General features: G+C 54.7%; 3 protein-coding genes across 7 annotated transcripts; all 3 read left to right on the top strand.

Moving 5' to 3' along the window:
• Window positions 1-541: 541 nt before the first annotated feature.
• ARHGAP30 (Rho GTPase activating protein 30) lies at window positions 542-16,864 on the top strand. 4 transcript variants are annotated; one of them, XM_027610959.2, is made up of 12 exons: window positions 542-953; window positions 6,526-6,628; window positions 8,679-8,859; window positions 9,948-10,030; window positions 10,187-10,294; window positions 11,066-11,193; window positions 11,677-11,848; window positions 11,928-12,031; window positions 12,110-12,187; window positions 12,749-13,144; window positions 13,987-14,252; window positions 14,345-16,864. In XM_027610959.2, the coding sequence occupies exons 1-12, from the start codon at window positions 857-859 to the stop codon at window positions 15,977-15,979; spliced, it is 3,351 nt and encodes a 1,116-aa protein (XP_027466760.1). In that variant the 5' UTR covers window positions 542-856; the 3' UTR covers window positions 15,980-16,864. The 4 variants fall into 4 exon arrangements, with proteins under 4 accessions (XP_027466760.1, XP_027466762.1, XP_027466763.1 ...); XM_027610961.2 differs by having other exon boundaries at window positions 543-953; window positions 8,715-8,859; XM_027610962.1 differs by having other exon boundaries at window positions 921-953; window positions 8,719-8,859.
• Window positions 16,865-18,165: 1,301 nt separating this feature from the next.
• Window positions 18,166-23,503, top strand: USF1 (upstream transcription factor 1). 2 transcript variants are annotated; one of them, XM_027610964.2, is made up of 11 exons: window positions 18,166-18,581; window positions 19,704-19,796; window positions 20,187-20,236; window positions 20,401-20,516; window positions 20,881-20,982; window positions 21,224-21,419; window positions 21,666-21,753; window positions 21,891-21,949; window positions 22,072-22,166; window positions 22,414-22,542; window positions 22,731-23,503. In XM_027610964.2, exons 2-11 carry the CDS (start codon window positions 19,789-19,791, stop codon window positions 22,818-22,820), a joined length of 933 nt encoding a protein of 310 aa, XP_027466765.2. In that variant the 5' UTR covers window positions 18,166-18,581; window positions 19,704-19,788; the 3' UTR covers window positions 22,821-23,503. The 2 variants fall into 2 exon arrangements, with proteins under 2 accessions (XP_027466765.2, XP_027466766.2); XM_027610965.2 differs by lacking the exons at window positions 18,166-18,581; window positions 19,704-19,796 and having other exon boundaries at window positions 20,185-20,236; window positions 20,401-20,485; window positions 22,731-22,966.
• Window positions 23,504-23,653: 150 nt separating this feature from the next.
• TSTD1 (thiosulfate sulfurtransferase like domain containing 1) lies at window positions 23,654-25,167 on the top strand. Its single transcript, XM_027610967.2, has 4 exons — window positions 23,654-23,876; window positions 24,087-24,209; window positions 24,717-24,879; window positions 24,968-25,167. Exons 1-4 carry the CDS (start codon window positions 23,801-23,803, stop codon window positions 25,017-25,019), a joined length of 414 nt encoding a protein of 137 aa, XP_027466768.1. The 5' UTR covers window positions 23,654-23,800; the 3' UTR covers window positions 25,020-25,167.
• Window positions 25,168-25,327: the final 160 nt, after the last annotated feature.

The following is a 25,327-nucleotide window of genomic DNA, read 5'->3' as shown; positions in this document are numbered from 1 at the left end:
ACAGCCCGCGCCTTCGTGTGCAGTGTCGTCACTCCTGGGTCGCGTCGGAGTCTCCCCAAAACAGGCCTGGGAGCGAACAGCAGTACGTACACTCTTTACAAAGAAGCTAACACCCAAGTGAGGTCCACAAAAAAGAGCTGGAAGGATTAAAGATCACCTAGTTCACCCCCTTCGTGGTCACACGTGTGGACACTGAGGCTCGGCAAGGTAATGTGACTTGACTGAGGTCATAGGCCTGTCTGGGGCTGAGCCTGGGCATCCTCCCTCCGGGGGGTGCTTTGCAGGGCACTGTGCCAACTTGCTTTCAAGCCAGCCTCCAGTCTCCACCCCAGACCCCCCGAATTCTGGTCTCTAAGGGTGTCAGTCACCTGCTCACGCCCCAGGCGCCACCACCCCACCCCAGGGCTCTGATGTCACATCGCCTTGACCAATGAGTGAAGTCCCAGTGAAGGGTTGAGGATGTGAATGTCAGCTGCCTCCCCCACCCCAGGCCCTGTGGTTGCAAAGATGCTCTAACAGGAAGCGGGCTGGAGAAGCTGCACAGCTTCCTGCTCCCCCAGGGCTGAGCAGGGCCAGAGGGGCGAGTACCAGCCTGGGCCACGAGACACAGCTTCTTGTCAGGGTCCTGGCAGCTTCCTCTTCCACGGCTACTTCCGTGTAGTAGCCGGGGGGGCCCCCAGAGTCAGAGGCAGGAGCTGCTGCCTGTTGCCCAGGCCACCCTCCACCCCCAGTTCGGAGCCCTGCCCCGTGGGGCCGGGCCAAGCCCAGAGGGGCTTGGGATCCTATGGGGGGCTGGTAGGGCAAAGGTCTTGGGGGGGGCAGAGGTGGCTGGGCCAGGGCCCGGGGGGCTCCAGCCATGAAGTCTCGGCAGAAAGGAAAGAAGAAGGGCAGCTCGAAGGAGCGGGTGTTTGGGTGTGACTTGCAGGAGCAGCTACAGCGTTCGGGCCAGGAGGGTAAGGAGGCGGCTCAGGGCTGCTGTTGGGTGGGGCGCATGGAGCTTCTGCAATCTGGTCTGGTCCGAGGGACATGGCGAAGGGGCAGTGGCTTGGGGTCGGCGCCCAGGAAGCTGACGAGCAAGTGGGGCAGGAAATGTGGCTGAGTGGAGAAGTCAGGGGAGCTCCCTTGCGGAACTACCTGGGGATGGGGAGGCTGGGGCTGGGGAGAGGATGGAGAGATGAGAAACTGAGAGAAGTCGGCAAAGGAGAGGTGACGGCATCACTGCTGGGGACCGAGCGGGAGGCTGGGAGGATGACAGGGTCAGCAGATGAGTGGCAGAAGGGCCGATAGATGGTCCTTGGGTCTGAATGAAAGGAGCAGGAGAAGGGCCCTGGGAGAGTCTGAGGGTGGCACTGGGGAGGGTGGGGGTTTCCTGGTTGGAGGAGAGTGCCCAGGGACATGGTTGTGGGGCTCTGGGCCCTCTGCAGCCTTGCTGGGCTGCAGGTGAGGGTGTGGGGTGGGACTTTCCCCGGTCTCCATGACCCTCCCTGTGCACAGGAGGAACAGGTTCAAGGCGCGGAGGGCGAGGGGAGAAGCTGCCGAAATGGGGGATGCGGGTAGGGTAAGAGAGACGCCCTGGGGCTGGTTGGAGGATAGGGGTGCAGGGTGCAAAGCAGGGGATGTGGGACTGTCTCTGGGGCCTGTCTACTGCCTCCCTGGGTTCCCTAGAGGGGCTCGGAAGCCAGCAGGAGCAGGGACAACCCTGGGCTCATCCTGGCATGGAGTAGCCACTCACAAACTTAGCTTGATTTGATTTGAAATTGACCGCAGGTATCCTGGCTGCCCAGTCCAGCTTGTTTTTGGCACTTGGAGCTCCTCCCAGAGCGGGGCACGTTTCCCCCCCTCCCCATCCCACCCCACCCCAATCTGTCATTTCCTCTTTGTCCTCTCCTCAGCTCTGGGCTGTGGCTCCTGCAGTGGAGGGAGGGTGATGGTGGTTCCTAGCTCATTTCCTGCCCTGAGCCCCGCCCCCTTGTCCCCAAACACCTCCTTCCCCTTTTCTCCTCCCCCAGAGGCCCCCATCCCCACTGGCCTCGGTTAAGGGAAACCCCCGAGCCCCAGAGCAGAGTGTTACACAGCTTCAGCTGAGAAGGCCCTGCTCCGCCTTTCTCTTCTCACGGGTCGGAGAGCCCGGCTGCCAGCACAGGGCTGCCTCGCCTACAAGGGATTCCTCTTGAAGAACCACGACTCTTGGCCAAGGGCCACATGATCCACTGGGGCTGATGTTCTTCCAGTTCTCTGCGAACCCTCAGTTCGGTCTCCTCATCCCGGTGCTGCCCTTCCCTGTGGCCCCTGGCAGCCCCGTGTTAAAACACAGGACCCACGCCCCCGCCCCCCGCAAGCCAGCCCAGACCCCACTCCTGTGTCCTCTCCCGGCCCCTGCATTCCCAGCAGGTGAGGGGCCTGTTCTCTGAAGGCTTAGACATCTGGTTGTGGGGGCCTGGTCCTAGCGAATCCCGGAGGAGGAGAGGAGCCCCTCCTGCCCCTCCTCGGAACCTCACCTGAGCCCACGGGTGGCGTTATCTCAGGCTCCAGAGCAGCAGTGGCGGCCCGCCCCTCCCCTCCCCTCCCCCTCCCCCCCTCCCCCTCCCCCTGGCACAGACAGGTGGGAAGTGAAAGGACAATGTGACGCTGGCAATGGCTTCTCCCTTTAACCCAAGACTCAGCACGAAAGGAAGCCCACGCTGTTGGAGATCTGCGTTCCCGCTTAATTCACCCTCCCTGATCGGCTGTTTTCCCCACCCTTAACTGCTCCGTCCCAGTGGCCTCTCCCCGCTCCCGGCCCTGCGAAGGCCGGTCTCTTCCTTCCCCAAGCCCTACCTGTTCTGAGCTCCTCCTTTTCCTAAACTTTATCTTTCTGCTACCTTGTTCGGGTTTCCGATTCCCCAGGTCTCTAAATTCTGGGCCCTCCTCCCTGCCGCTGCCCCCATTCCCCGATGACTCCGTTCCTTGACTCCATCACCTCAGCTGTCTCTTACTTTCATCTCCCATGCTCCGGCTCTGGCCTCTATCTCCCTGACTCCCCCTCTCTCTGACTGTTATCTCTCCCCTCATCTCCTGACCCATTTCCTCTGTGGCTCTGATTCCTTAGGCTCTCGAATACTTTCTTTTTCTTTTTCTCCCTCCCCGCTTTTTTTAGAGAGGTGGTGGGGGAGGGAGAGAGGGAGAGAGAGAGAGAGAGAGAATATTAAGAGGCTCCACGCCCAGCACGGAGCCAGACACCAGGCTTGATCTCACGACCCTAAGCTCAAGACTTGAGCCAAAATCAAGAGTCAGATGCTTAGCTGACTGAGCCACCCAGGCACCCCTTTAAGGGCCTTTTCAGGAGATTCAAAATCCACAGAGAAGGCAGGAGGGGGGAAGATCTGACTTCGTTGCCATTCCTGTGAAAAGAGCCTAAGCTTTCGGTGACAGTGGACTAGGAGCCAACGGAGCAATGCGGTGGCCGAAAGAGCTGGGGTGGCGTTAGGTACCTGAGCACAGAGCAGCAACCCAACGGAGAAGTGTCCGCCCCGTTTCTGCATTCAGTGCTGGGAACCTGAGGGGGGCGACCCTGGCAAATGGACCCGGGTCCTGGAAGGAGGGATGGTGGGTGAACTGTACGGCCACGACTGAGGCAAAATTCAACAAAGCCCTCACTCTCCGGGCTGCACCAGTGCCCTGGGTTCCATCTTTCTTTTCTTCCTTCCTTCCTTCCTTCCTTCCTTCCTTCCTTCCTTTTTTCTCTTTCTTTCTTCCTTCCTTCCTTTCTTTTCTTTCTTCTTTCTCTTTTTCTTTCTTTTTCTTTCTTCCTTCCTTCCTTCCTTCCTTCCTTCCTTCCTTCCTTCCTTTCTCTTTCTTTCTTTCTTTCTTTCTTTCTTTCTTTCTTTCTTTCTTTCTTTCTTTCTTTCTTTCTTTCTTTCTTTCTTTCTTTCTTCCTTCCTTCCTTCCTTCCTTCCTTCCTTCCTTCCTTTCTCTTTCTTTCTTTCTTTCTTTCTTTCTTTCTTTCTTTCTTTCTTTCTTTCTTTCTTTCTTTTTCTTTCTTTCTTTCTTTCTTCTTTCCTTCTTTCTTTTTCTTTCTTCTTTCTCTTTTTCTTTCTTTCCTTCTTTTTTTCTTCTTTCTTTCAAGTTTATTTATTTATTTATTTTAGTAATCTTTACACCCAGTGTGGGGCTCAAACTCATAACCCTGAGAACAAGAGTCACATGGCTCTTGAGCCAGCCGGGAGCCCCTGGGTGGCTCTTTTTTAAGGAGGCTCTCACTCCCAAGGTTGTGTGTGTGTGCAGTTCGTGCCTGAACAGCCCTAGTAGTGGGTGCCTCCTTAAATTCTTCACCCTTGTGCCTTCCTTATCTCACCCAAATCCTGGCTCTGGGGTGCAGGGGGGCAAAGGGTGTGGAAACTGGGTCATACAAGGAGGGTCTATAATCATGGTTGATGGGCTTATTATTTCCTTCCTTCTGTATTTCCATCTTACTTAATTTCCCCAAGAACTTGGGATGGGAGTGTGTGGGTAAGCAAGTGCATGAGATTCAGCTCTGTCATAGGCAGGTACACAAAACTGTGACAAAATCGTGATCCAAATCCCAAAATTTTGGGGCGCCTCGGTGGCTCAGTTGTTAAGCGTCTGCCTTCGGCTCGGGTCATGATCGCGGGGTCCTGGGATCGAGCCCTGCATCGGGCTCCCTGCTCGGCGGGAAGCCTGCTTCTCCCTCTCCCACTCCCCCTGCTTGTGTTCCCTCTCTCGCTGTGTCTCTCTCTGTCAAATAAATAAATAAAATCTTAAGTCCCAAAATTTTATAAAAAGATAGAATAAAATGACTGAAGGAATTGTGTTGAAGGAGAAACAAGAAGAGGAGGTAAGGTAGGTACCCAGAAATGCATATCAAATGATGCTATATGGTTTCTAGATGTGGGCTCTGGGCTTCCTGATAATTCAAGTAAAGAGATAAACATAATCAGGTATAAGACTCCTAAAGCCCATTAGAAAAAAAAAAAAAAAAGATGGCTAAGGAGAAGCAGCTCTTTCTGACACTGACACAGAGGGATTTCTCTGGCGAGTCTTGGTTAATTGAACTTAGTCTTTTCTTTTCTTCTCTATTTCAATCTCCAAGGGGTGTCACCAAGCCTCAAAACTGATTGATTACTTCTCTGAGTCATAAATAAACCATTATAGAGCACCTGCTCTGTTTCAACACTGTGCTAAATGATGGGGAAAATGTTACTATGTGTCAGAGGTGTAGACACAAAAGAAACTAGAGATAACAAAGTGCGGTAGGTACTATAATACAGAGAGAAGCAAAGGGTTCAGAATCGGAGGTGATGTTTGAGCTGTGTTTTGAGGGGTCATAGGAGTTGACCAGTAGAAGACAGAGGGAAGGGTATTTTCAGGCAAGGTAAATACCAAGGCTTATCCATGGAGTAGCAAAGAGCTGGATCGGAGGGTTTGTCGGGGAATTGACCGGAACTGAACCTGGATCCCTGAACCAGGCAGCTGGGCCTGGTTTGTGAAGGGTTTAAACATACTGTGCTGAGTTTATATTCCATTCTAGACCTGTGAGGTGAGCAATGAAGATTGGGGTGCAGCAAGATGTTTATGGAGCAAAGGATTTAAGGCAGGGAAGGCTTCAGAAGGATAAATATGTGGCCTTGTGAAGATGGGATTGTACACCTGGTGTTGGAGGGTTTCCTGTGTCTGAGACACCATGTCAGAAAACATGAGAGACATCAAATTGGTCACTCTGTTCGGGCCTCAGAGAGGGCACCAAAAAAGAAAAAAAAATTGGTCACAGTTAGATCTTGTCCTTAAGGAGCTTACAGTCTAGTAACAGGGGAGGGGGCCTGGGTTGGGAGAGAGAATACAACTTTTTGCACCCTTGGATTTGGATCCTGGCCCTAGCTGGGCAATACTAGGCACTTGTTACTTCTTTGACCCTCAGTTTTCTTATCTGGGGACTAGAATACCTAATGCACAGTGCTTGGCACCTAGGTGTTTTTCTCCTGAACTGACCTGTCCCAATTTTGTGTACCTTCCGAGGACAGACCCGATGCCCACGCACTTGCTTACGAGAGAGTGTGCTTCACAATCGTCCCTGTCAGCTCCGCCCCATTTGGGTCAGGACAACGAATGTTCCTTCATCTTATACAGAATGTTCAATAAACGTACCTTCGAGACCTGTCCTGATACTCGTGGTGCCCTTCAACCAGCTGCCCCTTTGAAAATTCTAGAAAGCAAACCAGTCATTACAGAGCGACATATTTCAGTTCAATGAAGACAGAGCTTTCTAACAGGAATGGGCAGTCTGGAGAGGCAGTGCGCCCCCCCTCCCTCGGGGGGATTTATGCCGAGGCTCTAAACCCCGTGGGCAGAGAGATTGGCAGGCTGGAGCTGATGTCCTCTAAGAATCCTTCTGACAGGTTTTTATTCATGAGCTCTGCTTCCAGTCTCCCCGAACCCCTTCCCCGATGCTTCCTTCCGTATCTCAAGTCCCCTGTGGTCTCTGACCTCCCAGGCCTGATTTCTCTTTCTCTGCCCCATCTGTGTCCCCAGTGCCGCAGGTGCTAAAGAGCTGTGCAGAGTTTGTGGAGGAGTACGGAGTGGTGGACGGGATCTACCGTCTCTCAGGGGTCTCTTCCAACATCCAGAAGCTCCGGTGAGTCAGGCAGTGAGGGGAGGGCTCTATGGGCCAGGAGGCCAGGGAGCCAGAGGGGCGAGGGGAAGGGGAGAGAAGCAAACATGGGTGCCAGGTGCTGTCTCAGGGAGACGCTCTGGAGTCTCCTCAGGAAAGGCTGCGACCACGCACCCCATTCCCCCCAGGCTGGCATGCATGTGTCTACACGCACACATACGTCTCTGCTCCCACATACAACCACCCAGCTTAAAATTTTCAGATATGATTCACATACCATAAAACTCACTCTTTAAAAATGTACAATCTGGTGATTTCTTTGGTACATTCACAAGGTTGCACCACCATCTCACCACTATCTAATTCCAGAACATTTCCTCAGCCCCAAAAGAAACACCCAAAAACAGTCGCTCCACTTTTCTCCTTTCCCTCAGCCTCTGGAAACCACTGGCCTACTTTCTATCTACATGACTGTGCTTTCTCCACACCTTTCATATAAGTGGACTCGTATAACTGGAGGATTTTGTGTCGGGCTTTTTCCCTTAGCATGATTTCAGGGTTCATACAGGTGTCTCAGATGCTAACACTTCATCTCTTTCTGTGGCTGAATCGTATTTCGCTTACCCATCCATCAGCTGATGGACATTTGGGTTGTTTCCACCTCTTGGCTATTCTGAATAATGCTGCTGCGAACATTCACGATAAGTCTTCATGTGGACCTACGGTTTCAATTCCCTGGAGTATAGACCTAGGAGTGGAATTGCTGGGTCATACAGTTACTCCATGTTGAACTCTTTAAGGAACTGTCGAGCTGCTTTCCCATGGTAGTGCATCATCTCACATCCCCGAGCCTTCCAATTTCTCCACATCTGCCGGCACTTGTTACTGTGTGTCTTTTTTTTTTTTTTTTAAGATTTTATTTATTTGACAGAGAGAGACACAGTGAGAGAGGGAACACAAGCAAGGGGAGTGGGAGAGGGAGAAGCAGGCTTCCCGCTGAGCAGGGAGCCCGATGTGGGGCTCAATCCCAGGACCCTGAGATCATGACCTGAGCCCAAGGCAGACGCTCAAGGACTGAGCCACCCAGGCGCCCCTACTGTGTGTCTTTTGAATTACAGCCATCCTAGCGGATGTGAAGTGATACTTCACCTGTATTTGCGTTTCCCAATAGCTAGTGACTCGAGCAGATTACTGGTTTGTGTATCTTCTTTGGAGAACTTTCTATTCAAATCCCTTGCTCGTTTTTAAATTGGGTTATTTTTTTCCTTTGAGTTGTAAGAATTCTTTATATATTTTGGATACTTTTTTAAACGATCTTATTCATTTATGAGAGCGAGGGAGAGAGCAAGAGAGAGAACAGAAGCCGGGCATTGGGAGCTGGGGGGGGGGTGGTGAGGGGGGGAGGCAGAGGGAAGAGCAGTCTCCCCGCTGAGCAGGGAGCCCAACACAGGGCTCGATCCCAGGACCCTGAGACCATGACCTGAGCTGAAGGCAGATTCCTAACCGACTGAGCCACCCAGGCGCCCTTATATATTCCGGATATTAAACACTTACCAAGTCTATGATTTGCAAATATTTTCTTCCATTCTGCGGGTTGCCTTCACTTTCTCGGTAGTGTCCTCTGACACACAAAAGGTTGTCATTTGATATTCAGTGTATCTATTTTTTCTTTGGCGGCTTGTGCTTTTGGTGTGTTATCTAAGAAACTGTGGCCTGACGCAAGGTCATGAAGATTTACACTTATGTTTCCTTCTAAGAGTTACACTCCTCCATTTTTACATCTACCCAGAAACAGGTACGTTCATCTCTCCACTTTTATTGAGTCCCACATACCCCACCCTTGCTACTCACACCCACAGCTACATCCCTGACGCGCATGCCTGTTCATGCGCAGCCCCCTTCCCTAGCCCCTCCCCCACCCGCACACCCACTCCACACAGTGACATGTGCATCTACGTCCGCTTGCCTCACGTATACACATGCCCAACAGCCTCCTTCCAAGGCCCATGCATGTTGACCCTCGACCCTGTCTGGGCCCCTGGGCGCAGCTCTCACCTCTCCCGTCTTCCCCCAGCCCCCCACCACTCCTGACCACTCTGCACCTCCCCAGGCAGGAGTTTGAGGCAGAGCGGAAGCCAGACCTGCGGAAAGATGTTTACCTCCAGGACATTCACTGCGTCTCCTCCCTGTGCAAGGCCTATTTCAGAGAACTGCCAGACCCCCTGCTCACTTACCGCCTCTATGATAAGTTTGCTGTGAGTTGAGAAGCAAGGAGGGTGGGAGACAAAGATGAGGGGTGACTGCTCTGGTTTTGACCTCCCAAGTGTGTCCAATGCCATACAGTGTCTCTGTGATGCTGAATGACCAAGACCACCTGAGAATGAAAAGACCCCTCCCTGCAAATCCCCCCGGGGCCTGCTACTTCTGCCCTCCCGTCCCTCTTCTCTTCGCCCTTCCTCATAAGGCCTGCAGATCACACACAGTGCAGGGGCGAGACTAGGGGAAAGTAGAACCCAGACGGATAGCAGAGGGCCTTTGGAAATCACCTAGACAGAGCTTCCTTACATTTAAGAGAATGAGAACCCTTCTTAGAAGTCAGCACTTTTTCAGGCACGCCCCTCCAGGCGCAGATTGTATGTCGAACATCTTTGGAATAAGAAAACACATGACAAAAATGCTATCTTGAATTCAGTAAATTTTACAAATAAGTTGCATCTTATTAAGAATAGCATTTAGAAATCCAGAATAGCAGACCACACCGTTCAGCCCACACAGGCTAGACTGGGTGGGCACAGGCCTTCCTGGGCACCTTGGAATAACTGCACAGCCCCTGGAACACCCACAGGGAGGGACCACTAAGGTAGTCCTGTGCCAGAGCCTTCTGAGGAGGATGCTAAGGCAGAATGGCAGGAAGTTGCTCAAGGTCACAAAGCTCTTAAGTGGCATAGTCAAGACCCAGCTGCAGGCCTCGTAGGCCCCAAATTCTGAGCTCTGTCTGCTATGTCAGCGTCCTTTGAAAGATCTGGGGTGGGGGATGGTGTGGGGTACAGCACAGAATTGTTTCTGAGAGTCGGGCTCAGTGCTCCCAGGAGTAAGCAGGAGGAGAGCTGACTTTTTTTTTTTTAAAGATTTTATTTATTTGTCAGAGAGAGAGCGAGCACAAGCAGGGGGAGCGGCAGGCAGAGGGAGGGAGAAGCAGGCTCCCCGCTGAGCAAGGAGCCAGATGCAGGACTCGATCCCAGGACCCTGGGATCATGACCTGAGCCGAAGGCAGACGCTTAAATGACTGAGCCACCCAGACGCCCCAGAGCTGACTTGTTTCTTGAATCTTCCTCCCAATCAGGATGCCGTGGGAGTGCAACTGGAGCCTGAGCGCTTGGTCAAGATCCTAGAGGTGCTTCGAGAACTCCCTGACCCAAACTATAGGTGCGTGGGTCTCCCCTGCTCCCAGAGTCCTGACCACCCCCAAACAGCCCTGGGGCCTTGACTTGTCTCTTCTCTTCCGGCTCCCAGACCTCCATCCTACCCACTGCCTTGGGTGTCTTCTGTCTGACTCTGGCCCCTGATGCCTCCTTTTTGCAGGACCCTGGAATTCCTCATGCGACACTTGGTACACATGGCCTCATTCAGTGCTCAGACCAACATGCACGCCCGCAACCTGGCCATCGTGTGGGCCCCCAACCTGCTTAGGTGGGCATATGCATGAGCGGTGGGCGGGGGTCTGGGCAGAGCCTAGCCCCAGAGGCTGCTTGGGAATGGGGGTGTCTGTGTGGGTGCACTGGAGAGGGCTGTGGGGGTCTTGCCGAGCCCAGAGAGAAACAGGAAGGTTCAGAAGTACATTGAGTGGGATGGGGTTTACCCACTGGACACAAGGCCTTTGTGTCTCCTTACACTGTATCACTGAGCTCTGGGACTGGAACAGGAAGAGTCCTTGTGGAATGTTTGTTCAGCAAACATCTTACAGTCTCTTGGAGAACTGGCGTGCATATCACTCTCTGTGATGCAAGGCAGACTGTAAGAAATCCTGATATTCATTATAACAAGGCACTCTCGTGTGCAAAGGAAGTAGAGATTAATTCTGAGGGGGGTGTCCAAGAGGGCTTCCTGAAGGAAGTGGCATTTGAGACTTGAATCATGCATGTAGTTTTTTTTTTTTTTTTTTTTTTAAAGATTTTATTTATTTATTTGAGAGAAAGAATGAGAGAGAGAGCACATGAGAGGGGGGAGGGTCAGAGGGAGAAGCAGAACTCCCTGCCGAGCAGGGAGCCTGATGCGGGACTCGATCCCGGGACTCCAGGATCATGACCTGAGCCGAAGGCAGTCGCTTAACCAACTGAGCCACCCAGGCGCCCGTCATGCATGTAGTTTAAGAGGTGGAGATGAGATTAAGGGCATGCAAGGGAGAGGGTTTAGGGTATTTTTAGGGAGAATTCCAATGGGAATAACTCCACATCTCCACAGGTCTAAGGACATAGAGGCCTCCGGCTTCAATGGGACAGCAGCCTTCATGGAGGTGCGTGTGCAGTCCATCGTGGTCGAGTTTATCCTCACGCACGTGGACCAGCTCTTCGGGGGCGCTGCTCTCTCTGGTCAGTGTCCCTCCCACCCACCACACCACCACACTCTGCCTGGGGAGTCATGTCAGAGTGACAGAGGGCCTCAGAGGTCACCTAGTTAAGTCTCCATATTCTGCAGATGAGAGAACTGAGTCTCATGGAAGGATGTTGCTTATGGTCACATGGAGAAGACCCCGGGGAGATGATGGTGTAGTCTGTACTTGAGCAGACCCCTCCTGCAGAACTTGACCTTCTAAGCACCATCCTGGTTCTTGGGGCTACTGACTGATCATTCCCACCCCTAGCCCACAGGGCCAGTGTCCTGGGATCTCCTGCCCCATGTCCCTGAGGATTCCCTCTTGAGGAGCTAGACACAGAAGGTCTGCCTCCAAAGGTCTCTGAGTATACCCGTAGCCTGGTAGTTAGCTGGTGAGTGGGGGGTGCCATGAGGATCTGGATACCTGAAGCCCTCTCTCATCTCTGTTCTCAGCTGGCCAATTCCTCTTCTTTCCCTAGGTGCGGAGATGGAGAGTGGATGGCGATCACTTCCAGGGGCCCATGCATCAGGCAGCCCCGAAGACCTTACACCCAGGTCCCTGCCCTACCACCTGCCTAGCATCCTGCAGGCTGGTGACGGACCCCCACAGATGCGGCCCTACCACACTATCATCGAGTTTGCAGAGCACAAGTAAGGCCTCCTTCCTGGGCCCTCCTCCCCTACACTGACCACCAGGCTCCAACCCTAATGTTTTCTCTATTCCCTCCAGGAGAAAGGGGTCTTTGAAGGTCAGGAAATGGAGATCTATCTTCAATCTGGGTCGCTCTGGCCACGAGACCAAGCGTAAACTTCCCCGGGGGGCTGAGGACAGGGGTAAGTCTGCAGTGATGTAGGGGGGGCTCTGCTGAAGGGGTACCAGACCCTGGCACTACAAACACCTGTGTCTTGCAGAGGACAAATCGGAGAAGGGGACTTTGCGGCCAGCCAAGAGCATGGACTCACTGAGTGCTGCAGCTGGGGCCAGTGATGGTGAGTATAGGTGTGCACTCGGTGCGTGTGTGTACGTGCATGCACAGGCTGGTGAACACCTGTGTGCAAGCATGTCTGTGAATGTGTCTGCAAAGGAATAACAGTATTATGGATGAGCCCATTGTGTGTGCATTCCTGTGTGTTTGTGTGTCTGTGCACGTGGCCATGTGTGCTAATTTCAAAAATATATAACGAGTGCCTATGACACACCAGCCACAGTCCCAGATGCTAGGTCTAGTAGTGAGTTTGTCATCTAATCAATGGGTGTGTTCATATGAGTGTACATAGAGGTTCGGAGTGGTGTGTGTGTCTGTGGGGGGTGGGGGGCAGTGATGGCCAGCGAGTGTATCTGCAGAGAGGGAAGGGGGTTCCTAAGTTAGTGTAGGTGCACTGGCTGGCTGTGGAGCATTCGCAGGAGTGGCCCAGGGAAGCTGGACTGGGTGCCCTCCAGGCTGTCCTGGCTCTCAAGCTTGAGAAAGCAGGGGACATCCCCCAGAGCCTTCCCGAGGTGTCTGGGCCCCTGGCAGCTGAGCTTATCACTCCCCTCTCTCTTCTCCACAGAGCCAGAGGGGCTGGCAGGACCCAGCAATCCCCGGCCAAGCCCACTGCTGCCGGACAGCTTGGAGAATGATTCTGTGGAGACAGCAGAAGGTGAACAGGAGCCTGAGGCAGAGGCCCCGGGCGGCACGAATTCTGAGCCAGGCACGCCACGAGCGGGGCGGTCAGTGATCCGCGCCGGGGGCAGCAGCCGTGCAGAGCGCTGTGTTGGAGTCCACATCTCGGACCCCTACAATGTCAACCTCCCTCTACACATCACCTCCATCCTCAGCGTGCCCCCAAACATCATCTCTAATGTCTCCTTGGCCAGGCTCACCCGTGGCCTTGAGTGCCCCGCCCTACAGCCCCGGCCAAACCCTGCCTCTGGCCCAGGCCCTGGCCCAGGCCCTGGCCCCCCAGGTGAGGCCCCAGGGATTTCCCAGGACTGAGAGAAGGGACTAGAACTCTGAGCTGAAGCTCTGATGCCAGGGATCTGTCCTGGGAATGGCAGAGGCCTCGGGCCTTGGGCTTTGGGTGGTTACCTTCAGCTGCCTCCCTGGATTCCAGGTTGGAGGGATCCAGTAATATTATCGGTTCTGTGAAATTTATGGAGAGAGGATCTCTGGCATCCTTCAGATCACTGATATACCCAAGAATGGGAGTTTGTGTCAGACGTATACAGTAGGGATTACTAAGTACAAGGTGGGGAGATATAATAGATTGTGGTAATAATAATAACAACAATTATTATGGTATTAATACTAATAGTTAACATTTATGGAAGGCTTACTATGCGCCAGGTGCCGTGATAAGGACTTGCAGGCATCAGCTTATTTCACTCTCAAAAAATAACCTTATGACACAGTTATTGTTGCTTGCAGTGGAACTGGAGACCTAGGTTAAGCTATTTGCTGTTGATTTAGGTTGGAGGTGGCAAAGCTGGGATCTTAGACAAATCTGAGTCTTGCTTTCGTCATATTTAAAATGAGGATAAATACCCTACATCATAGAGTTGTTTTGTGGGGAAGAAATAAGATAATGCCTTGTGAAATGTACAGCCTGGTGCCTGGCAGCTGGTGGGAGCTCAGTCAAGGCAGCTATAAGCCAGTAGTTAGGGATATTGATCTGAGAGGATCAGCCACATGGAGTATCTAGGCTGGGAGTGTTGGGCCTGTACGTAGCAATGTTAGGAAGACCCATATTGGAAAGGATCGAGGCTGATCTTCATCTTTGTGTTCCTGAGAATACCTTTCTCCCAACAGATGAGAAGTTGGAGGCAAGTTCAGTCGCAGGTCCCCTGGCTGACGGTGGCCCAGAGGACATGGCCCCTGCCCTGGAGGACTGCCTGTCCCAGGAGGTGCAGGATTCCTTCTCCTTCCTAGAGGACTCGAGCAGCTCAGAGCCTGAGTGGGTGGGGGTGGAGGATGGGGAGGTGGCCAAGGCAGGAGCAGCAGGAGCAGCCTTCTCCCCTGGGGAGGACGACCCTGGGATGGGCTACCTGGAGGAGCTCCTGGGAGTTGGGCCTCAGGTAAGGAGGAGCTGTGCTGGGTTTGGGGGTGGTAAGGAAGCCAGAGGGTGGACAGGGCCACCTGGTCCTGAGCCACAATGCTATGCCTACAGGTGGAGGAGTTCTCTGTGGAGCCACCCCTGGATGACCTGTCTCTGGATGAGGCGCAGTTTGTCCTGGCTCCCAGCTGCTGTTCCCCGGACTCTGCTGACCCCAGGCCCGAAGGAGAGGAGGAAAGTGGGGAGGAAGTCTTCCTGAGTGCCTACGATGACCTAAGTCCCCTTCTGGAGCCCGAACACCCAACCTGGGAGGGTCCAGGAAGTCTGGAGGAAGAAACAGCAGGGTGTGGAAGACAGGGGGCTCCAGGGCAGGCTGAGGGAGAGCAGGCATGCTGCAAAGTTGGGGAGGACAAGGAGGCGGAGCCTGAAAGCACATGGGACATCAGGAAGGAGGCTGAAGGGAGTCCAGAGAGTGAGGTAGAGGATGGAGAGGCAGGTGAGGAGGGAAGGAAGGCTGGGGGAAGCCAAGAGATGATGGCCAGTTTGCAAGAAGGGAGCGGGAAAAAGACAGAGGTCAAGGAAGAGGAGGCCAAAGGTCAGCAGGAGGATGAGAGTATGGAGGAAGCTAAGGATGTGGAGGGAACCGGAGGAGAGCAGGGCAAAGACAAGCAGATGGAAAGAAAGACTGAGAGAGAGGAAGATGCTGAGGAAGGAGAGGAAGGCCAGGTACAAGCCAGAAGCGACCCAGAGTGTAGGGTCCAGGAAAACCAAGTTGCTGAGGAGAGCTGGGAAGCTGTACACAAACAAGAGGCTGAAGGAGGCAGAGAGGATGAGTTTAAAGGACAGAAGGGGCAGGAGGACCAAGAGGCAAGAGAAGACCAAGGAGATGGTGAAGATGGCAGAAGCCCAGAAGCAGCAGCTGAAGGAGAAGGGGAAATCAGCATGGACCAGGAGGGTGGGGATGGAGAGTCTGAGAGAGACCAGGGAGCCGGAGGTGACCATTTAGGAAAGGACTCCCTTCCTGAAGGGTCACATGTAGAGTCCCTGGAGGTTGACAGTGCCAAAGAGGGCAATTCCCATTCCTCTGAGTCAGAACAGGCAGCCCCACAGCCACCCCAGCCAGAGGAGATGGAGCCTGAGGGGCAGCCCAGTCCAGAGAGCTGCAATCTGTGCCCCTGTCCTCTTGGCTCGGCTAGTGGTGTGGGCATGCGCCTGGCTTCCACCCTGGTTCAGGTCCAGCAGGTCCGCTCTGTGCCTGTGGTGCCCCCCAAACCACAATTTGCCAAGATGCCTAGTGCAATGTGTAGCAAGATCCATGTGGCACCTGCAAACCCATGCCCGAGGCCTGGTCGGCTTGATGGGACTCCTGGGGAAAGGGCTTGGGGGTCCCGAGCCTCCCGTTCCTCTTGGAGGAATGGAGGCAGTCTTTCTTTTGATGCTGCTGTGGCCCTGGCCCGGGACCGCCAGAGGACTGAGGCTCAGGGAGTTCGGCGGACCCAGACCTGTACCGGGGGTGGGGACTATAGCCTCATCCCCAGAACCTCCCCCTGTAGTATGATCCCTGCCTATTCTTCTCGGCCACTTAGTTGCCTGGAGCTCCCACCAGAAGACACAGAAGGGTCTGGACACCGAAGTCGGCATAGTCTGCCTCCCAGGGAAGCCCAGCCCCCTGTCCCTCTTCTGTCCCCCCAGCGCCGATCATATGCATTTGAAACACAGGCTAACCCTGAGAGAGGTGAGGGACTGTGAGTAGGACCATAGTACTGGGCAAAGAGGACAGTAAGTTGTCTCTAATCTCCAGGGTCCCAGCCTGGCTGTCTCTTCTGCAGCCTGAGCGGCTGTAGTGCCCAACACCATAGGCTTTTGACCCTCCAGCTTCTCTTTTTGACCGTGAGAAGCCTTGCCTCAGTTCGTTTACCTGAGTTTGTCTCAGACACAAAGCACTCACTTATCCCTTTTGGATATTCCCAAGAAAGTCACCAAGATCCTGTAATGAGGGAGTGGGCTCATTGGTCAAAGGGAATATAGAGTAGGCAGAATACTTAGAGGTTTTTCAACGTGAAGAATGAAGAGGGAACTCCAGCAAAGTTCCTGCCTTCCTCTGAAGCTGTTCACTTCCCTTCATGGAAGCCCAGGGTGGAGGAAGGGAGGACAGGGCTAGGTCAGAGCCTGTCACACATAAACACTTCTGAACTGCCCATCCTAATTCGGCTCTTGGATACCTCCAGGCCCTCTTAGCTCCAGATTAGGAGGAACATGTCAAGGAGCTCGTCAAAGGCCTCAAAGGCCTCAAAGGAGGGACTGGCCCCCTTTCCAGAATCCCTACCCTCTGCCTCCAGTCACCTTTAGGAAAAGAGGCCTTGTACGAATCTCCCTGGCTTCTCCTTTTTCCTCTGGAATACCTTCCTCCTATTTCAGGGAAGGGGAATGGCAGAACTCAGGCCATGGGACCGCTTCTCCAGACAGGCTGGGGCCACAGGTTCCATTCTAGTAAGAAGCAATGTCTCAGAATAAAAGTTGTACTTTTTATATGTAAACAGTGTGGAGTCTCATTATTCTTATTAGAGTCGTAGGTGATAGGGATCGCATTTTCGTGTTTGGCAAAACGTCCTTTTGCTGTTGTTGTTTGGGTGCTCTTCCTCGGTTGTTGTCATGGAGACCTGTGGCTAGAAACTGGAGCTAGGTTCACGGTGGTCAGGAAATGAGGAAGGGAAACTTTTATTTACATAATGCTCGTTATCTACCAGTAAAGGCTAGGTATTCTACACGCAAAGAATCTATGCCCTTTAGTGAGTCCACACAACAATTCTGTAAGGTTGGTACTGGTATCTCCATTTTACAGATGGGAGACCTGTAAAATGAGGTCGGTTAGGGAGGCTGATTAAGTCAAAGGCTTGCCAAAGATCTCAGAGGTAAGAAGTGAGAGCGGCAGGTTTGAGACCCGAGTTCGTCTGGCTCCAGAGGCTAAACTCTTCTCATCACACCACACTGCTCCAGATCCATTAAGGGTAGGTCTTAACTGAGAGGAACAGGAATCAAGATCCTCCTCACAGCAGCTGAAAGCCTCACAAAAACTCGAAGCCCTGGGGGTCTTTGGGTGAGTAACTCCTGACGCTAATACAAAAGAGTACACCCAGAACTGTCCTCCTCTCCAGTGGACACCAGAGAGGCCTGATCCAAGATGGCCTCCCAAGTAGCCCTTGTTAAAGATGGCGCCTCCGTCCGACTTCCTTCCCTTTGATCTAAGCCAGCCTCGCTCCCTTCTACCCCTAAAAACGCCTTGTCCAGCAGAAAGATGGTAGCACACATTAGTCGTCTTTCTCCCGTTCTTGCCCAGAGCGACAAAGACTTCAGTGTCATTCTCCGCGGATCCCAGGAGTTCCTTCGTCTCCGCCCCGGCGACATCCCCACCCATCCGCATCTTCCAACCTCATCAAGCGGGAACGGCCGGAAGTGGGGCGGCTCAGAGGCTGAGGAGGCTGGGCGGGTCGAGAGAGACACTTCCGCCCCTCACCAACATGGCCGCAGGCCGGGAGTGCGCATGAGCAGCTGTCCATGGAGCTCTCCGAGTCCGGAGAGGGAGAACACGGTCTGGGGAGATCGGCGGCCTCGGCTGCCTCGGCCGGTGAGTTTGGGACCGGACGCGAGTCGGGGGCCTGGAGACTGGGTGGGCCGGCAGGCAGGGCAGCCTTGATTTTGTTCCCGTTTTCAGGTGGCGGACCTCCCGGGAAGGAAGCCTTTGTTTTGAGGGAGGGGGCCGTGCCCGCTTCTTTCTCTCCCGCCCCCCTTTGTGGGCCGAGCGCACTCCCCGCCTCCGAGCGCGCGCGTCCCCGCCCTCCTGCAGCTGCCAGCCGCGGGCCGGGACCGCGGGCCCGCCGAGCCCCGCGCCCTTTCCTGGCCGCCGTGCGCAGCGCCGGGCCGCGGGCAGAGTGCGGCGGCCGCCCGGGCTCCCAGGCTCGCGGGCTCGCGGGCTCGCGCCTGCCGGGAGACGCCGCCTTCTCGGGCAAGGTCGGGGCGCCGGACTTCTTTCCGGACGTGGTGATTTTCCCCTTTGTGTCCAGACTTAGCAGGGGCTCTTGCTGGGCCCTCCTGGCCCGAGCGTGCACGCCACAACATCCTGTCCGCGTTTCCGTGTCGCATCCCCTAATGCTCAGGAAATGCTTCCGGATGTCCAACTAAGATTTGAATAAGCAGCCCGACCCGGTTGCTGGGTGTCCTCAGAGGCTGCCCCTGGCTGACAGCTGTGGGCGATAGAGACGCCTCCTGTGCCCTGCCGTCTCTTCCATCGCCGCCTCCTGCAGTCAGCGCAGAAGCCTCGGAGGGGGCCCTTCGTAGGTTTTAGGATGGACAGGTAGGTGGTACCGAAACACTGGTGCTACTTCCCCTTAGGGACTGGGATCTTCTTGCAGCGTTACTTCCTCCGGACAGTTTCACTTTCAGTTCTTTTTTCTTTATTTTTTTGTTTTTTGGGTTTTGGTTTTTTTTTTTTTTTTTTTTTTTTTTTGGTCAACACTTTCCTTCGATGCGGACTTTCCAGGGCTCATCCGTTGAAGATTTTCCTTAGATAGGAAAGGTTTGGGGGACCTTATGGGTAGAGACTTGACCAAAATCTTACCCGTTCGTGTGGGGATAATTTTGTTCCTTTGTACATGGAGCTGTATCTTTCTGGAGGCATTTGTCTCCTCGGCTCTTTGTTTTTCCTGCCCTCTGGCTGGGTGTCAGGGTCCTAAGGCGGGCACCTTGCAAATGAGTTCCTTTTCCATTGTCTCTCTTTCCGAACCTTGAGCCTGGAGTTTTTTTCCCTTCTTGCTGAGGTTCAGTTGATTTGGAGTTGTCATGGCAACATTTTAGCAACTGTGTTGTTCTAGGGAAGGCTTGGTGAAGAAAATAGGGAAGGGGCTTGAAAATAATACACTTGGACTTTAGGGTCTTTAACAGATGACATAAATCTGGAGACCCCAAGGCAGGAGCCCAAGGGGCCAAGTAGAATGAGGCCCAAGGGCCGAGTATGTCCTTATGGTTCAGGGAGGTTTCCCCTTCCTAGATTTGAGAACAAATTTTTTGGTACAGTTTGTGGCTCAGAAGCTGGAAGAAGCACTAGCGTTCAGTGGCCCTGTGTTTTTGGTAGTGGTGGTCTCAACATGGCCCTCCTAATCCCGAAGTAGTGGCCCATCATGGTAACTTTAGTCATGATCCATCCAGATATTGTTGTTTCCACATCCTTAGCCTTAAGTATAATCATCCCCTCTCCACCATGACCTGGAGCGATAATGGAGGGCGGAGGAACACTATTTGTAGAGTTACTTTTTCAACCAGCTGTAGCCCACTTCTCAGTATCAGAATGGAAGAAACGGACTGTCCTCTGTGGATTGATTGGATTGTGTTCTTGGCTGAGTCTTCATGGAACCTAGCTTCTTGAAACAGAGTCTGTTCAGTTTCCTGGACTCACTGCAAACTCCCTGATTTCTATCAGGACTTAGCACTCAGGCCTGTGAGGCAGGAGATACGAAGACTTCCAAAGAAGGGCCAGCTCCTCGGATGTGCCCCCTTACAGAGAGATGAAGGGGTGAGTGAAGAAGAGGTAGGGTCTGGGGCGGGAGATGGGAGGCCTGGGAGAATGCAGAATGGCTAAGAGCACTGGCTCCCGAGTTAGGCAGACCTAGATTCTGGTTTCAGCTCCATCACTTACTAGCTGCGTGATCTGGTTTCTCATCTACAAAATGCAAGTAGCGCTACTTACCCCATTGTGCTGTTCTTAATATTAAATAATGACGTGTGTTAAGTGCTTAGCTCAGTGCTATGCACGCAGTAAACACTCAGTAAATACTAGCTGTTGGTATTCTAACCTAACCCAGCATCTACTGGGGATGCCATTGAGTTTGGAAGCCATATGTTATTGGGTCAGTGAGCTTTTTATTCCCTTCTTCCCTTCTTTCTTTTGTCCTGTCACAAACAGGCAGCAGAAAACAGCTGAAGCGGAAGAGGGGACAGTGCAGATTCAGGAGGGTGAGTGGTCGAAACAGACCTGAGACCAGGAGCCCAGCCTGGCCTCTCCGCCTCCCCCCATGGGCACATCTGCTGTGCACCCTGGTCCTTCTAAGTGACATGCAGGCGGAACAGAGGGAGAAAGGCAGTAAGTCACAGACTTTTACTTTGCTCTTTTAATTCAGGAGCAGTGGCAACTGGGGAGGACCCAACCAGTGTGGCTATTGCCAGCATCCAGTCAGCTGCCACCTTCCCTGATCCCAACGTCAAGTACGTCTTCCGAACTGAGAATGGGGGCCAGGTAAGGGAGGGGGCCAGCTGCCTGCAGGTGTTACCTGGGGTTGGGGTTGAGGGAGGTAATGAGCCTGTCAGTGGGGAGACCTGGTTTGGAGGTGGCGGTGAAGATGTGGACTCCTGAGGGGGCTGGGGGCATTGGGGGCGGGGCTGGGAGGAGGAGGTTTGGAGTAGAGGTTGGGGTGGGGTGCCGAGGGGTGGGGGCTAGGCTGAAACCTCTGGGGACGGAAGGGGGGATGGCTGAAGCTTTGTCTCTGAAGCACTCTTGTTTCAGGGCTCTGTCCGAGAGAAGCTTTATGAGAGGCCCGGGGTCCCCGGCATTGACTCTTGTATTCTCTCTCCCCACCTTTCCCTTTCCTCGCTGCTTCTAGGTGATGTACAGGGTGATCCAGGTGTCTGAGGGGCAGCTGGATGGCCAGACTGAGGGGACTGGCGCCATCAGTGGCTATCCTGCCACTCAGTCCATGACCCAGGTGCCAGGGCCCGGGCTGGGGAGGGAACTGGAGCAGCGAGGAGTAAGATGAAGCTGAACCCGTGAGATGGGGGTGGAGCTGGGGGTGGCGTGAGGCATCTGGGGCTGCCTTGTCTCAAGGCACTAGGTTTTCCCTTTCTGGATGTTTCTCCCTCCTTCCCCCCAGGCATAGAAGCTGCAGAGTAGCTCAGTGGGAAGTATCTGACTGTCCCTGGACTCTGTCCTGTTGTTGCCCTTCCCAGGCGGTGATCCAGGGTGCATTCACCAGTGATGATGCAGTTGACACAGAGGGCACAGCCGCCGAGACGCACTATACTTACTTCCCCAGCACTGCAGTGGGAGATGGGGCAGGGGGTGCCACATCAGGGGGTACAGCGGCTGTTGTTACCACCCAAGGCTCGGAGGCACTGCTGGGGCAGGCGACCCCTCCCGGCACTGGTGAGCTTTGTGAGGGTGCTAGCCGGAGGGGCTAGGATCGGCCGTGGGACATGGCTGGGGGCGGTGGGCCTTTCCCATGACCCCTTAATGCTCACTAAGACCTGGGCAGCACTGAGCCTGAGCCTGCCCTTCCAGCAGGAGGAAGTAGCCTCCCTTTTTAGAGGAGGAGCCTAGGACCTTGGCCTCCGAGCCTGATGAGGTTCCTAAGTCCCATGTCCTGACGCAACCTATCCTGCATCTTCACAGGACAGTTCTTTGTGATGATGTCACCACAAGAAGTATTGCAAGGAGGAAGCCAGCGCTCCATTGCCCCCAGGACTCACCCTTATTCCCCGTGAGTAGGCCCCGGTTCTTCTCAGTTGCCATGGTGGGTCCTGATCCTTGCCAAGTCCTGTGTCGATCCTTACCCCAACCTCCAATCTTATTTTTTTATCCTTCCCTTACTCCGGCCACCCTGGGCTCTGTTGTCAGGAAGTCAGAAGCTCCCAGGACAACTCGGGATGAGAAGCGCAGGGCTCAGCATAACGAAGGTAGGTATTATTTGGTGGGATTGGGGACAGCAGTGGTGTCTGAGCGGGAGAGCTTAGGTAGCTCTACAGGGTCTGTGGTTGAGTTCTCATTGAGTCACCCCGTCCTCCCTTTTGCCCCACAGTGGAACGCCGCCGCCGAGACAAGATTAACAACTGGATTGTGCAGCTGTCCAAGATCATCCCAGACTGCTCCATGGAGAGCACCAAGTCTGGCCAGGTCATGGCAAGACCCTGGTAGTGGGCAGGATGCCTGAATTCTGTCTCCTGATATGGTTTCCAGAAATAGTAGAGAGGGCACACATGGCAGTAATCTTTGCTTATCTTTCTCTGAGGTTCCTGTATCCTTGTGAAGTGTTCTACCACATTTTACCCTTAGGGGAAAGTGAGGTCCCAAGTGTGTGCTTTGGGAAGGCAAGCCAGGTGTCACCTATTTTAGTCCTCATTTCGTTGGCCTTCTCTTGCAGAGTAAAGGTGGAATTCTGTCCAAAGCCTGTGATTATATCCAGGAGCTTCGACAGAGTAACCACCGGTTGTCTGAAGAACTGCAGGGGCTTGACCAGCTGCAGCTGGACAATGATGTGCTTCGACAGCAGGTCAGACCCCTCCTCATTCCAGCCCTCCTCAACTCCATGGCCAGTGAGCCAGTGAGGGATGCCTGCCTCTGGTTTCCACGGAGGGGGCTTCATCTTTTCCCCTCACTAGCGGATGTGTGAATATGGTGTGGGATCTGGCCGCGCCAGCTTGTCTGCTCACTCTCTCCACGGCCTCCTTTCCATGCCAGGTGGAAGATCTGAAAAACAAGAACCTGCTGCTCCGAGCTCAGCTGCGGCACCACGGAGTCGAGGTTGTCATCAAGAATGACAGCAATTAACTGTGGGGACCTGGGGGCTTTGGGCCCTACCACCCCTTTCTGAGAACTGCACATAGCCCAGGAGCAACAGGCTAACCCCGTGCCCCTTTCCTTCACTGCCCGCTTCTGGCGGGGGACCAGGGGGAGCTGAGAAGGCGTGGCTTTGACCCGAGGCCCTGTGGCAGAGCCACCTGCGGTGGTGTGAAACACACCCTTGGGTGCGCGCTGACAGCCTGGCCCGGCTCCACCACGCAGCCCCCCCGGGCCCTTGTGCTCTTGCAGATGCATGTGCTGTCTCCGTGCTGGATACCGGACCCAGGCAACGTGGGGGCTTGCCCTGTGCTTGCTGAGAGGGCCGGCAGAGGGTCTACTCACAAGCCATGCTCTGGCTTGCCCCAGGGCTCTGGCGCTGCCCCTGGTTCTTCCTTACCCCGGAGCTCAGATGTGCACTCGGGGACTGTGGGCATCAGGCTTTAGCGACAAGTGGGGAACAGGATACCTAGCAGTGGGTGGCTGCTGCCGCGGGAAGAGATCGGCGGGCAAGGAGCTAAGGCCTGTGCAGAAGTCTCTGGAGCCAGGGAGGACGACAGATGGGCCCACATGGGGCCTTCCCCTTGTGGGGATGGTTTTTCCTCTCCTTTTTCTTTCTTCCTTTCCTTTTTTTTTTTTTTTTTTTTTTTTAAAGATAAAACGTTCAGAGCCGCTGTTGTCACCTGGTTTTCCTTTTGTGGGCCCTGGGGCAGGAGGGAGGGAGGCGCATTGCACTTTGCCCAGTAAGGGTTGGGCCAAGGTTAGGGTGGGGTGCTGCTCCTGTGTTCCTTACCCTGAGTGCCGGTGCCTAGGCCGGACCAGTTTGCCCGCCGGCGCTGGGCAGTCGGCGCTGGGCAATCGCAAGAATTTCCCTGGCGAGCGGGTATCAGCGAACAGGTGCTTGCGGGGGCGGTGCGGGAGGCGGTGCCTTCGCTTCCGCTTCCGGTCCCGGCTCCGCGAGGGCGGGGGAGATGCTGCCGGCACCGAGGAGGCGGCTCGGGGCTGCATTCCTGCGGCTCGCCGTGGCGACGCGCACCATGGCTGGAGGTACCTGCAGGGAGAGACCTGGGACCCCGTCCCGTCCTACCTGCGGCCCCCCCTGGGAGCGCGTGGAGCCCCCCGGGAGGTGTGGCGGGGGGGCGTGGCTCAGGTCCGCTCGGCCCCGCTCCCGGGCTGGGGCGCTGCCAGGTGGAGGGGCGCCGCGCGGCAGTGCCGGGCAGCCCGCTCCGCTCAGGGCTCTCGTGCCTCCTTCCTCAGCGCCCACGGTCTCGCTCCCTGAACTGCGTTCGCTCCTGGCCTCCGGCCAGGCCCGGCTCATCGATGTGAGATCTCGGGAGGAGGCGGCAGCGGGGACCATCCCGGGGGCGCTCAACATCCCGGGTATGGGACAGAGGGGACGCCCGCGCGGGTGGCCTAGAGGCCGTCCAGGAGGGGCTCCTAGGGCGGCGTGGGGAAAGCACGGTCCAGGGGGTCCTGTATTCCTCTGAGCCCCCCACCCCAGCTTGCTGGAGAAGGGCTGGTGGGAGGCGGATCCTGGCGGCGGAACTGGCCCTTCCAGTTCGAGCGGATGGCAGGCGGCGAGGAAGGGGCGGACCCGCTTTTCTACGCTTGACCTCTCCCCCCCACCCCCGTGGGGTACCCCCCCCCCCGCGCCGCTCCTCCTCGCTGTTGGGGAGGTGGCTCCCGTTCAGCTGTTTGGCTGCCTTCCTGCGCAGGTGGGCCTGTCTGGTCCTTGAGGTTGGAGGGGAGGGGGAGTGGTCACCGAATGTTGTTTTGGGGCCCTCTGGAGATTTGTTCCGGGCCCCAGGACACAGTCCTTCCAGGCCCGGTCTGAACCTGCTATCGCCCACTGCTGACTTTGCATTCTAACCCCGCGACTCCTCCCAGTGTCTGAGTTGGAAAGTGCCCTGCAGATGGAGCCCGCTGCTTTCCAGGCTTTGTACTCCGCGGAGAAGCCGAAGCTGGAAGAGGAGAACCTCATTTTCTTCTGTCAAATGGGCAGGCGGGGCTTGCAGGCCACGCAGCTGGCGCAAGGCCTTGGATACACCGGGTATGGGGAAGGTGTGGGGCGCTAGCTGGGGGAGGGACTGGGGACTGCCTCTCGGGCCTGTCCTTCCTCACCCCCTTTGTCTCCACAGGGCTCGCAACTTCGCAGGAGCCTATAGAGAATGGTCCCAGAAAGAAGGTTAGGTAGAAAGTGGCTGACTTACTGCCCTCTCTCCCTCGGCCCCATGGCCGCCTTAACTAAGGGTGGTGAAGGGGCTGACTCCTCAGGTTGGGTAAGCTCCTTATAGTGCTGCGCATGCAAAAGCATCAAATAAAGAGCATTTAATCAAAATACTGGAAGCACTTAATTTGTCAGGTGGACTGCACAGAGTCCTAATCTTAATCTAGACTTCAGTTCAGCCATGGGTCCTCCATTCATCTGTCCCCCACCCTGCACCCTCCACTCCCGCCCGCAAAACTCCAGCAGTTTCCTGAGACTGTGATTCTCCTTC

Source organism: Zalophus californianus, chromosome 10 (genome assembly GCF_009762305.2).
Source record: "Zalophus californianus isolate mZalCal1 chromosome 10, mZalCal1.pri.v2, whole genome shotgun sequence".
NCBI lineage: Eukaryota > Metazoa > Chordata > Mammalia > Carnivora > Otariidae > Zalophus > Zalophus californianus.
This window is presented reverse-complemented; position numbering and strand designations above follow the sequence as displayed.

Coding starts and splice junctions, on each gene's coding strand:
- ARHGAP30 (XM_027610959.2), top strand. CDS start 857: ATGAAGTCTCGGCAGAAAGGAAAGAAGAAGGGCAGCTCGAAGGAGCGG. Junction 6,629..8,678: donor TCCAACATCCAGAAGCTCCG/GTGAGTCAGGCA, acceptor GTCTTCCCCCAG/CCCCCCACCACTCCTGACCA. Junction 12,188..12,748: donor TGCAGCTGGGGCCAGTGATG/GTGAGTATAGGT, acceptor TCTTCTCCACAG/AGCCAGAGGGGCTGGCAGGA.
- USF1 (XM_027610964.2), top strand. Junction 20,237..20,400: donor GACAGTGCAGATTCAGGAGG/GTGAGTGGTCGA, acceptor CTTTTAATTCAG/GAGCAGTGGCAACTGGGGAG. Junction 21,950..22,071: donor CAGGGCTCAGCATAACGAAG/GTAGGTATTATT, acceptor TTTGCCCCACAG/TGGAACGCCGCCGCCGAGAC.
- TSTD1 (XM_027610967.2), top strand. CDS start 23,801: ATGCTGCCGGCACCGAGGAGGCGGCTCGGGGCTGCATTCCTGCGGCTC. Junction 23,877..24,086: donor GACGCGCACCATGGCTGGAG/GTACCTGCAGGG, acceptor CTCCTTCCTCAG/CGCCCACGGTCTCGCTCCCT. Junction 24,210..24,716: donor GGGGGCGCTCAACATCCCGG/GTATGGGACAGA, acceptor GACTCCTCCCAG/TGTCTGAGTTGGAAAGTGCC.